Source organism: Python bivittatus, unplaced genomic scaffold (assembly GCF_059951505.1).
Source record: "Python bivittatus isolate LINGU-HERP-01145 unplaced genomic scaffold, Pbiv_v1 ctg000250_np1212, whole genome shotgun sequence".
NCBI classification, from domain to species: Eukaryota; Metazoa; Chordata; class Lepidosauria; order Squamata; family Pythonidae; genus Python; species Python bivittatus.
In genome coordinates, this window is record NW_028277057.1 from 333135 (window position 1) to 346340 (window position 13206).

The 13206-nt window shown below is 46.1% G+C and overlaps 1 protein-coding gene across 4 annotated transcripts in view; it reads right to left on the bottom strand.

Annotated features, from left to right (window-relative positions):
• RPS6KA1 (ribosomal protein S6 kinase A1) overlaps nucleotides 1-8983 on the bottom strand; it is a 95913-nt gene extending 86930 nt beyond the window's left edge. For 3 of the 4 annotated variants that reach the window (XM_088140907.1, XM_088140908.1, XM_088140906.1), the window contains exon 1: nucleotides 8636-8981. In XM_088140907.1, coding sequence (XP_087997033.1) covers nucleotides 8636-8710 — 75 coding nt within the window. In that variant the 5' untranslated portion in view covers nucleotides 8711-8981. Of the gene's footprint in view, nucleotides 1-8635 lie in introns of all 4 variants that reach the window. The other variant, XM_088140909.1, reaches the window with a different exon arrangement.
• Nucleotides 8984-13206: the final 4223 nt, after the last annotated feature.

Genomic DNA, 13206 nt, shown 5'->3' on the forward strand with positions numbered 1-13206 from the left:
ATCTAAAAAGACATTAAAAAACACTTCTCCAAACGTTGGATTAGAATACACCAAGAGACTTTATACTGTCTATCCAACACATGATTGAACTTGCCAAAAGAAAAAAGCTTACAGGTATTCTAAATATAATTAACATATCATGAACATAACTTAACCTGTTTGAAATATTTAAAAATGTTTATTTGTTTGAATGAGGAAAACAGGAATTTCTCCCTCATTTGGACCAAGAAGTATATTAAATGTTTCTTAAACAGATCAATAGTGTTGTTCTTCAGGCTCCTGCGTCTCTTATTTAGAATTCTGATTATTTGCTTTAGGAAATTCATTACTAAAGTATCTATATCGGCAGGTATATATGGGACTGTTGCTTTGGAAAGGCCCAAAGTCTACAGAAGGCAGCTGAAACTCAGAGTCTGTGGAACCGGGTCTCTCTCCTGCCAAAAACACACAGTCCTCTTGTCTTCTGGGATTAATGAATAAACCCCAAATGTGTCAGGATTAACCTTTCCTAGGGCTATTTACTCTCAATCATAAAAGTAACACAAAACAATTCCACTGGAAGGGAAAATCAAGCCACTCACTTAACCTAGCCACTGGAAACAGTCTCAAGCCAGGGTAGAGATACAGGGTTCGCCCAACCAAATACCGTTTTCCCAGGCGAGCAGGGTCTTGCTTGTGATTGGAAGTCTGTTGTCTGATATAAGATAATTCTGAGCTGGAGATGCTAAAGATCAAATCTGCACACACGGGAGCCTAACATGGTCACTGTCAGGCTTCACCCAGATGATTTTCGCACAAAAAGGCTTGCAGCCCAGAGATTCAAGGACACAGCTCTGCTGAGACGCTTTCACTGCAGATACTAGAAAAGCCTTTAATAATGCAGGAAGCCAATTACAGGTAGTCCTTGACTTATGACCACAATTGGGACCGGACCCTCCATTGCTAAGTGATGTGGTCGTTAAGTGAGTCCCACCCAATTTTACAACCTTTTTTGCTGTGGTCATTAAGCGAATCACCATGGTTGTTAAGCAAATCACATAGTCATTAAGCAAATCTGGCTTCCCCCATTGACTTTGCTTGTTGGAAGCCCCCTGAGAAGATCACAAATGGCAATCATGTGACCCTGGGACACTGCAACTGTCATAAATACATGCTGGTTGCCAAGCGCCCAAATTTTGATCATGTGACTGTGGGGGGCATTGTGACGGTTGTTATTGTGTGAAGACCAGTCATAAGTCACTTTTTTCAGCACCATCGTACTTTCGAACGGTCATTAAATGAATGGTTGTAAGTCGAGGATTACCTGTACTGCAAATTCTAAGGAGTCAAGTCATACCTACAGCAGTCCCAAATTTCAAATCCTACTCCTTTTTCTCCCACCTTTAAGCTATAACAGACGAAGAGCCACTCATTTTTCCAAGTGAGAAGCGGTATTGTAACGGACCTGTTTGATCTCAGACCCATGGCTTCTAACCTCACCAGCAGTTATTTTTATTTGTTTATATATTAATCCATTTATAAGGCCACCCTTGTTCCAAATCCAACTCTGGGCAGCCAACGACACATAAAAATAATAAAAAACAATATTAACAAGCTCTTACCCTCACAGTCATCATGGAAGGAGCCAACCGCGGCCCTTCTATAAAGGAATGGACTGAAAAACAGTAACACTGGGATCAAACCAGCAGACACTTGGCTGAATTCACACACTGCACCAAACCATAATGCAGTTCTTTTGTCTGTGGGATTAGTGCAGTGAATAAATCCAGGCATCATGATGTATAAACGGTGGCACATGGCTTGCCATCTGCATGGGCCCAGCCGCTGGGTGTATTCAATGCATCATGATTAAAACAACCCACAGCTTAGCGCAGTGCACGAACACAGCAATTAGCTCATTTGATTGGGTTGCTCTTTCCAACAAATGTGAAGAAGATGATCATGGGCAACTACCTTCACAGAGTCAGGCCATTCACTTGGTATTGTTCTCATTGTCTGCATTCAGAGAGAATGCTAAGCCAACATAGGTAAATCCACCCATCTGGCTAAGCTAAAACCAAACCAGCAAACCAAGTCAGCACATGGTAGGGTTTCAGATCAGAGTCTTTCTAGGCCCTATGCAGAGATGCCAGGGATCAAACTTGTAGTCTCTGCATATAGTGCAAATGCTTTGCTCTGAATTTTTTTAGGAACTACTCATAGTCCCCATTAAAGCTGTTGCCTGATACCCTCTGCCCTTTCCGGCAAGCGTGGATAGTATGCAGGGAATGAACTAGTGCAAGGGAAAGCAATTAAACATCTGAAATGAGACAAGGAGAGAGGTGGAAAAAGATACACAATGAAGCTGAAAAGGGGGAGGGGGATTTCAGCTTCCAAACTGTTTGGGCAGAGAAGCACCTGCATTTCAGGAGGAGGGAGACTCTTTCAGCTCACCCACTATGCACACAGTCTGAATAAGCTGGAAGACCCTACAAATATGTTGACATGGCAAAAGGAAGAGTTCATTGCTATTTTAGGGCACTGAGGAAGCATCCCAGAATGTGCTGTGGCATAAGGAACATTGAATTACAGGATATGAGGGTGGGCTGGCTGGCACAGTAGATGCACTGGATGACCCTGAGATGAACTGGGACTCCAGTTCTCACCTTCATCATCGTGTCCTCAGCCTAGTCATGGCTGCTTAATCGACCCCTCTTGGAAAGCTTTTGGCTGGGCTTCATATGAAGCCATACTCAGCTCCAATTACTTTTTCCTTAATGCAAGGAAACCAGCATGGTTTGAACATCATGATTTCTGGCTTAATATGCTGTATGAATACAGCCAACTGTAGCTTAGTCAACAAATTATGGTTTAGCATTATGGAGAAAGCCAACCTCCAGATACCACACATTCTAATCTAACTTTCAGAGATGTTCTAAGAATAATTTATACTTGATCCTCCAATTACCACAATTTTCAAGCTCTTCAGGCTCTTGCATCTGTTATTTAGAATTCTGATTATTTGCTTTAGGAAATTCATTACTAAAGTATCTATATCGGCAGGTATATATGGGACTGTTGCTTTGGAAAGGCCCAAAGTCTACAGAAGGCAGCTGAAACTCAGAGTCTGTGGAACCGGGGCTCTCTCCTGCCAAAAACACACAGTCCTCTTGTCTTCTGGGATTAATGAATAAACCCCAAATGTGTCAGGATTAACCTTTCCTAGGGCTATTTACTCTCAATCATAAAAGTAACACAAAACAATTCCACTGGAAGGGAAAATCAAGCCACTCACTTAACCTAGCCACTGGAAACAGTCTCAAGCCAGGGTAGAGATACAGGGTTCGCCCAACCAAATACCATTTTCCCAGGCGAGCAGGGTCTTGCTTGTGATTGGAAGTCTGTTGTCTGATATAAGATAATTCTGAGCTGGAGATGCTAAAGATCAAATCTGCACACACGGGAGCCTAACATGGTCACTGTCAGGCTTCACCCAGATGATTTTCGCACAAAAAGGCTTGCAGCCCAGAGATTCAAGGACACGGCTCTGCTGAGACGCTTTCACTGCAGATACTAGAAAAGCCCTTAATAATGCAAATAAGTTATACTTGATTCTCCAATTACCACGATTTTCAAGCTGCTGTTGTGGAAACTGCATGTTGAAATGCTCTCTAACAGTCAGACAAATTATCTGGAGGTTGAGCCATGGCAACTGGACTTTCCTTTTGGTTTGATACGTTTCGCTGCTTGTCCAAGCAGCTTCTTCAATCTAGAAAGTTGGTTGGGGGGAGAAGAGCAGCCACCCTGGAAGAAATTTATGGGGTCCCCCCAACCAACTTTCTAGACTGAAGAAGCTGCTTGGACAAGCAGCGAAACGTATCAGACCAAAAGGAAAGAAGTCCAGTTGCCATGACTCAACCTCCAGATAATTCCACCTGGATGCCTGAGAATCTTCATCAACATACAGTCAGACAAATTCTGCTCTCCACATCAGTACCTATAAAAGGAGCCTAGGTAAGATCAGGTGGCAGAACGAAGTGATAAACATCTTGGGCTTTATCAGTTTCAGAAAACTCCATCAGCAAAGCTTGTAATCTCTGAAAGTCCACTCTATTTTCACAATGCTTTCTTTTAAAAATATAAATCCACTAGGAAGAGGAAAAGGTCTTGCGCAGTCCGTAACTTAATATGGGGTTTATTTAATGTGGCGAATATTAAAAAGATGTGTTCATGCACTGACAACCTAAAATCCGATTATCCCTGCAGAACTCCAATGGTTCTTGCAGGCAAGCAACTTTTTCCTGTCCTGCTAATCCCACACCTGTTATCTGCTGAGCCCCAGAGAACACATTCATTTTTTGGCTTCCCATCGTTACCTTACACCAGGCTCACTGCCACAGAGTTCAGCTTCTACCTAACTGGGAAAGCAGCTACTGGTTCTTGTGTCACATGGGGAGGCAATAAACCCCTTTGAGTGACAAGGCATTTCAAGAGCATATTCAGTCCCATTCTGTATAAAGACCTATTCTTGCAACTTCAGTTATGGAGAAAGGCCAGTTTAAGGGTCAAGAAGATGACCCTCACCCATCAGCTCCTACCTGACCAGGGTATCATTACATTGTTTACTGGGCAGTTGTTGGGAGGAACATATCTTTAACCTTCATTTTGAACATTCTAGGGTATGTTTGGATATTTATCATACATCAGTTAGTTCCAAAGTATGTTTCCTTTCTTGCTTCCTGGTTGAGTTTGTTTGCTTTTGATAAAAGTCAGCAGATTATGGCTTTACTTTGGTAGGTCTTGCCATTCACCGTAAGGCAACCAGCAGTGCAAACCTGATGGTGGGGTGGGGATGGGGAAAAAGTAAAGAACTTTTCTCTACCACAGAGTAGAAACTTTGCTACCCGCTCTTCAATGTGCAGAAAACTATACTGAGATGAAATGGGCTCCCCTATTTTATCTGGTGACAAAGCCTAACAGATTTATACACTTTGAGTTGCCTTGGATGGTGCTAGAACCAAGAGAAGAACGCTATTTCAGCCAACAGTGAATTGAGCCTGTCTCACGTGTGGGCTGGGGAAGAGATGAAGGCAACGTCAGGGGATTACAGCAGAAAAAAGATGTTGCCAGACTATGGTTGTGCTACAGGTACCCAAGGTAGCCTGAAGGTACTCCTCATCCAGGGCGAGCTCCAATGGAAGATACTCTAGTTCAGTGTTTCTCAATGTTGGGAACTTTAAGATGTGTGGACTTCAACTCCCAGAATTCTGGAAGTTGAAGTCCACACACCTTAAAGTTCCCAACATTGAGAAACACTCCTCTAGTTTGTAGTACACTTAGCCCAAGGCCTAGATCTCTAACCAGCACCTGCCAGGTCCCTTGACTCCTCTGGCTTTTTATTTTAAACAATGTTTAAATCAAGCACGAGAAAGCTTCCAGCGTAGCTTTTATTTGCAAAAGTGCTTGCGTGCTTCAAATGATTGCTTAGAAAATAAAAATGGCAGGTAATTGCACCCAGGATTCTCTTGGAAGTGTGCCCACCTGCCCCGAGAAAGAACAAAAACAAGGGAGAGGCATGATTGGGGGGGGCTGGCAGGGGGAGGAATTAGAGAGGGTGGCAGGAAGCATTCTGTGTTAATGATGGTCTGTGTCCCGTTACAGCTATTTTATAAATGGGCAAGCCTTCCTTCTGCCCCCCCCGGACTGGCACTTTGCAAGAGTGCCCACCACACTCTCCCAAATTCGAAATCTAATCCCCCAGACCCAAAAGGTTGGGGACCCCTGACCTAGGGGTTAACCCAGCCTTCGGGAATATTGTTTTAGAAACAATTAATAAAACATGCCCTGCCATGAAGACTGCCAGGCTCTCTTTGAAACATTTGAGGGGATTGAATGCTTTAATGAGGCAACATTATTCTTTTCAAGCACAGAAAAGAATCAGAAGAACCCCCTAGGAACAAAATATTTTTGAGCGGGACAAAGGTGGGGTGAGAACCTATTTCTTTTCTTCCCTTTTATCCAACAGGAAGTTTAATAACTCCTTTGATTACTGCATTGAGCTAGCTAGCCATGAAGAATAAATCACAACAGTACACACAGAGAGAAAATAAAAATGCCATTAGAAAGATCAATAGCTGATCCCGGTGTGCGAGCACACCTACATACGCATACAGACACACAGGGTTGTATAATTACTCCACAACAAAATGAATGATTTCTTTCACACATACCCTTGAAAGAACTGTAATTCACCCTTTAAACAGCAGCTACCATGGTTGAACCATCAACCACGGTTAAAACGCTCCAGTGTCTGTGGTTCATCTCACAGGCCTCCCCAAATGATTAGCATAATGGCCTGGTTCATATACAAGGACATAATAGGGTTGTTTGGTTTGGCTGAGATACTATAATTTATAATGCTTGATTTACATTTAGCATGTTAGGTACACGTACCTAAAAGGGTTTCTTAAAGGGAAAGCCTTGAACATTATTTTTTAAAGCCTTCCAGTTGCGTGGGACTACAGACCATTATCCATGGAGGATGGAAATTACCACATTTGGAGTTGAACACCTTCACGAGCGGCTGTTCCTGTTCTACCTATTCTACATCATAGTTAACCTGAGAGTTAATTCTGACCTTGTGTTACTGTTTTAAAAGGAGTTTCAGAGTACATGGGGACAAAGCCAACATTTACTTCCATCGGGTCATTACCTCTGTCTTCCAAAAGGCTCATTAGTAGGAACTGGAGCTGTTTTTGGAATGGAAAGTGGACTTCCATCAGCCCCTGCCAACGTGGCCAAAGCTTGAGGGCAGCATTGTCCAGAGAGCTACAAACCCTTGTTTTGGCTGATTATTGAAATTTAAAGAGTCAGGGTTATCCAGCTCCCAACAATTTCCTGCTAGCACTGCTGGCTTCCTCCGCTTGTCACAGAGAATACCACCAAGGGGATGCAGATGTTTCCCAGGCAATCTTCTCACATCCCTACTTATGCACTACAAGATGCCTATCAAGAACTTCAGGGCTGCTGTTTGGGACACAGCCCAGTTCAGAAAAAGGCAACCAGATGCCTTCCAGATGCTTGGGTCTACAACTCCCACAATCCCTTCCTACTAGTCATGACAGTTACAGTACAAAGCATCTGGACGAGCCCCGATTGTTTTCCCTGCCTAGATTTCTGGACTTTGTATCTGCTATAAGTCTCAGGCATCCTGGCACCCAACTTTCTCATATCTCACCACTCCCTGCAAGTCACTGTTCCTTATCAATGCTCGTCCTCTCTCCACGTTTGTCCTCTAGGATGAGTCTGCACGGCTGCAGCTTGCTAGCCTGCTCTGTGGCACCAAGCACACTGCAGTTGTTAAACCCAGCACACCAAAGGAACACCATGGCCGTTCTGTGCAAGATTAATCGCGCATACCGTCTGCAGGTCTGGGGAATCCAACCCTGCTTTGCACAGGGGAGAAAATGCACAGTGGATAACTTTACAGCAGCGCATTCATCCATCTCACACTTATGGTCATTTACATACATTATCTTGTAGAACCAAAGGTTTTCTTTCTCCCTTTCCTACCTGCCTGGACAATTTTACCTGATCCAACCATACTTTATTTCAGACATTCAAGACACTCGGGTTTGGGCACATCCAGGAACTCCACGGGGTCCAAGACTAGAGCTTTACTGAAAAGCAAGCTGATCTAAAGGGCTAGGTCTAGATCTCCAGAGGTGCAGCTGAGATCCAAGAACCCTCCCCCATGCCATTCTTTGCAGCCTAATAACCCTGCCTCACCCTGCAGGTGGGGTTCCCCCCTTCTGCTCCCCTTAAAAAGACCTCCGGGCCCTGGCAGCACACTGCTCCTTCAGCCCGCAACCAGGAAGAGGAAACCTCTCTCCCCTCGGCCAACACCACCCAGCCAGGTTTCTCAACTCCCTTCCAGAGAGGAGGAGGCAGGCAGGCAGCCAGGCCCAGCCATCCCCAAGGAGCGAGGCTCCCCAGCGGTCTCAGAAAGCCGCTCATTGATCGGATCAACGAGGAGGTTCGGATTACTTTAATTAGTAGGAAAAGCTCTCTAGGACGGTGCCCTCTAATAGCTTCCAGGAGAAGGAGCCGGAATGTTGCTTCGGGCCAAGGGCTATTATTCCTGGGCACGATCCAAGTCGGAGCGGGGCTTCTGAGAGCTCCATAAACATCTCTTTCACCGGGGGGGAGGGGAGGGGAGGGGGACAGCAGTCCATCTCCGGTGGTTTCCTCCGCCTGCTGAATGGCGCCCTGGGGACGGGCTGGGGACGGAGACCGCCTCCGCTCTTTCCGAGCCACGGCCGGTCGGTCCGTCCACCCCTCGGCTGGGGTCGCGCATCGCGCGGGCTGCTCGGCGCTGGCTGACTCGGTGGCGTGACCGCCAGGTGCGGCTGCCGAGCGACCCGCCGGGGCTTCGCGCGAGGAGGGGTGGACCGAGCCCAGCCCTGGCAGCCGGAGGCTCGGGGCTCCGCTCCGCCAGCCTTCCCGGTATGCGCAGCGGGCGCGCCTGGAAAGGGGCGCCCGAAGCGGCGCGTCGCCCCCCTGCAGGTCAGCTCGGGCGAAGGCGCGATGCTGCGCTGCGCTCCCCCCCGCAGGCGCCGCCGGGGAACTCCCGCCCGCCGGGCGCCCCGCCGCTCACCTCCGCCGCGTCCAGCTCCATGTCGACCAGCTCCACTTCGGGCCAAGGTTCCGCTCCCAGCTGGGCGAGCGGCATCGCGGCTGCTTGGCTAACGCTGCCGAAGGCTGCGAGCGCGGCGGGCAGGGCGAGCGGGACTCTCCGCGCGCGGCGCCGGCGGACTTCGCGCGCCCCTCTCTCGCCCTCCGCGGCGTGGGGCGCCGAGCAGCCCAGGAAGGCGAAGGCGTCCAGCGCCGGCCCCTGGCGCCCGATTGGCTGCTGCGCGGCCTGGCGCGGAGCGGGAGGGAGGGGCTCCGCGGCGCTCTCCGGCCGGCTCTCCGGCGCTGCCTGCCTGCCTGGCTGCAGCCCGGGCTGGCTTCGCCCCGGGCGGCACGGCTGGCTGCGCCCCGCTTTTCGAGGTAGCGGAGTGGTTGGTCGTGGCTCCGCCTCCGTCGCCACCGCCGCCGCCTCCTCCTCGCCTGCCTTGTTCCCAACCGCTCTTGCTCGGCTGGCGAAGGTGGCCCGGTTCCCACGACACCGCGGCTCGTGATTCGCTCTTTAACCCCGTGTTCCGCGTGCACATACCCGGCATACTTGCCCGTGGGCTAATTGTGCCCCGTGAATGGTCTGTGATTGCACGAATTCACAGGACACGGTTAACCGAAGCGCGGGTTACTCGTCCCAACGTTCTAGGCTGGCGTGACGGACTGCACCATTAATCCGTCACAGGGGTGGGAACGCCCAACATGCGGGGCTGGAAGGAGGCTGCCTCGCCCGCTATTCGGAGAGTTGGGTGCAAACCCAGCCGGTGTCACGCGCTGTGTATCCGGGATGAGGGATGCTAAGTGGGAGGATTCAGGAGGAGGGAGATGGGGGAAGCCTAAAGAGAAAGACGCTGAACGTCCTGCTGCCTTGAATACTTCATAGTCCATCCTGGTTTGCTTCACAGCGTATCCAGCATGTCCAAAGCTCGTCAGGAAGTTCTAAAAAATAACTATTCTTGGTGAGCCATCTTCAGTCAAGTATTTCATCAAATTGGCACATTGACAGTATGCCTGACAATGATAATGGGAGGGAAGATACTAATGGCTTTTTAATTTAAATTACAAATGAAATGTTACCAGAACACGATGTGTCAGAAAGCCTGGCCAAATGCAAGATGGAAGAACATTAAAGACTCCCATGTTCACACAGCTTGCTATCCCAGAACAAAAACCACAGCAAGGCTTTGTGCAATGTCTGAATCAATCCCACGAGGCTGTGAGCTTTTTAAACAAATAACTACTAAGGACATCTTCTAAAAACTGGAACGCAACTAACCAGTTCCTTTTTCCTTGAATGAACTCGGTGCTTCTTCTTGATTCTGCAAAGCAGGTACAATATAGGCAATGTCCCCAACTTTTAATTTGGGGCAGGGGGTTGTTAAGAAATGTCTGTGTCTTTGGCCCAGGGATTTTAAGTACGGTGATCCACACATTCCAGTATTTTGCTACTTCTCAATCTGTTCCACTGTTATTTGAATTATTAGCATTTGTGTGCTATGTTGCTATCAACAGGATGGATACTCAGATAATGAATTCAGTATTTGTATGTAGGTTTGTCAAAAGTGGTACTTTCTGCCATTATTTCCAACAACTGAATGGGGTTACCAACCCCATTTTTCTGGCTCTTGTGGCCTCCCCATCATTACACCGTCAATATTTCATTCCAGATTGCTGATTTATTCAGCTACCACTTGACTTAATCCACCTGTTTGAGGGGAAAAAGCTCAGCCGTGGTCCTATAGCCCTTTTTTAATGATTTTACTGACAATCAATAAAAACAGTAAATCACACCTGATTCACATCAAGATCCAACCAGAATTCTCACTATCTTAGGCCATGTTGATGGGACAGAGAGTCTATGACGTGGGGAGTTCGAGTTTGTTCTGAGTGTTAAGGATACGGCTTTGTCTACCTGATAGAATTGTTTCTCATTCATCAACAGCTTCTGCTGCAATTAAGCTGTTAATCTGCGAAAATGGCATGACGTTTCTTTGTCGTATTTGCAGTAAAATATTCCTTTGGCTATCCTTCCGAAGCAGGTTACTGTGAGCTTGAAAATGTACTTTTGGCCAGTTACATTTACCTGAGTTTTTATCTTATTTGCAAATGTGTAAAATATATATTCCCGAAGAATGTCGGTGAGAATAGTTGCCTAACAACACAGAGAGAAAAGATGAATAGCATTTCCAATCATCGAGGGTACCTGCGGTGGCACCTTCTTCCCTTCCCTGAAATAAAGGATTGATATGCAGCGAACCCCCGTGGAGCTTGTTTCTACAGACTACTACAATCGTGCTTTGAGAGAGAAAGAACACGACGAGAACATTACTCGTTCGTGCTACGTTACCTCCTTTGATGGGGACAGAAAGGAGAGAGAAGAACACGTTGGCGCATCCGTGAAAGCAAATACAACATGGCAAGCAGCATCCGCTGTTGTCCCCAGAGCAAAGAGAACTGAATGCCAGGCTAATTTTCTCAGCTCTTGATTCTCTGCATTTCCAAACAGCCATAAGGACATGTATTTTGCTTTTTTTTTTTTTTAAATCTAAACTAAAACTAGGAATCAAAAGCAAAAAGGTTAGTGTGAAGGGCCAATTCAGGTAAACCGTTACATTTGGGCAATGCCTATAACATCTGGGCAGATGGATCTGCATGGTCAGAGAGAGGCCTGCCTGACTCGCACGTGATGCAGTCAGGGCTCCTAGTGCTGTTTTCCTCAGACCTCCCTTTTTCTTCTGATTGCTTTAGGATGAAGCTTTGGACCTACCCAGCGCCCACTGCCAAGTGGAATGTGTTTCAAAGCTGGGAGCTCCTAAATTTAACTCACCGGGTGGCTCCAGAATTTGGACACAGAGAGCAAAATTTGGTTGTTGGATGCTATGAAAGAGCCGGAGGCGGAGAGGGGAAAGTGTACGGCACAATATTGGGACAAGCGGGGAAAACCAAGCTGTGACTATGTAACTGACTGGAAGCTATTATTAAATTAGTAAATCGAACTGTGAAATTGTTCTGTAACGAAGCACAGAATTCATTTTTAAACTTTAAATTCTGTTACCGTACTCTGCAGAATTGCACTTTCAGTAGCCTAATGAACTTAAAAATAATAGAAGGCCCTGTGATACTGGGTTTGTTGCCTGATTGGTTTAAGGAAGGCAGCCCAACACCTCTCCACCTGCAATTACAGCTGTATTTGTCTAACTTCACACAATTCACTTGTTGATTTACACAGACTAAAATAGACTGCCGTAGGTAAGGTATTGCATTGTCTCCTCCCCCATGCTCAGTGGTAGTTAGCAAACACCATAATCATGAGGAAGAATATGGTTGGCATCAAAATCAAGGTGTTCTCTGGTTGCATTGGACTTCAGTTTCTATGTCTCTCAGCCCCTTGGGGTTCAGTTAAGGGAGTCAAAGTCCAGTAGGTCTGGAGAGCATCAGGCTAGGGAAGACTGATGTAATATTTGATGGCTACTGGGCTTCTCACTGAAAATTCAGGACTGAAGGGCCTTGAGATCTCCACATGGCAGAACACATCTTTCCTGGATGTCCACTATCTGTTAGTAAGATTGGTTAAATAATTCTGGCATATATGATCTTGCTCTGAACATTTGATTTGATGAGCCACAGAAATGGCAATTTGGTGAGCCGCAGAAATTCTGGGAGTTGAAGTCCACACATCTTACAGTTGCCAAGTTTGAGAAACGCTAGGTTATAGCTTCTGTTGTCCTAAGCTACAGCCCCATGATGGCTGGGGATAATAGGAACAGGAGTCTTTCAGAGTTAGCAAGGCTATCTTGAAAACAGATAAAGCCTCAAATTCTCCATTCCTAAAATGATGGAAGTGGCTGGTTCATCCAACATGCTAAGTAAAGATGGCTTTGCTGGGTTTGGTCATAGTATGTTGTGCGAATCCAGTCCTGACTTTCAAGCAGACAGTATATGAAATTAAAGGGCTATCTTCATCAACTTGGTTGCCCACTTCTTTCCTTAAAGTCCAATTTTACAGTGATTTGGGGTATAGTTGTCAAATTAACTTGTGCTAAATTCATCTGGGGTCTTTAAAAATACATTTCCACTGTCTGTCTTTGGTTTAAAAATGCACACTGTTGATAGTTTCAGGAAGACGCATTTTCATGCCTGTATTCAGTGGAAGCTGGCATTCGAATTTCCATGCCCCTCTTAATATTTATCACAACTGAAACCACCAGGAAAAGTGCTTTCACAGGAGACAGACTTCTCCTTTGAAGTACTGCTTTTAGAACACTGCTTCACAATATCAATTTCCCTGCAACCATATAAGCGTGTGATTATATTTAGATGCTTTTGTTTGTAAGTCTTTTATCAGAGGAAGGAAATACATGAATACAACACCATTATTTAAATGTAAAATCGGTTCATTATCCATGAGGTTTCATACTGGTGGAATATAGAAAGCTGCAGGTAAAAGGTTCCAATATAATTCAGGTTAGCTTCAAAACCTTGCAGGTGTTTCTCATGTCATTTAAATTGGTTGGGTAAATTGGAGAATCATAACTCATGCAATGGGATTCA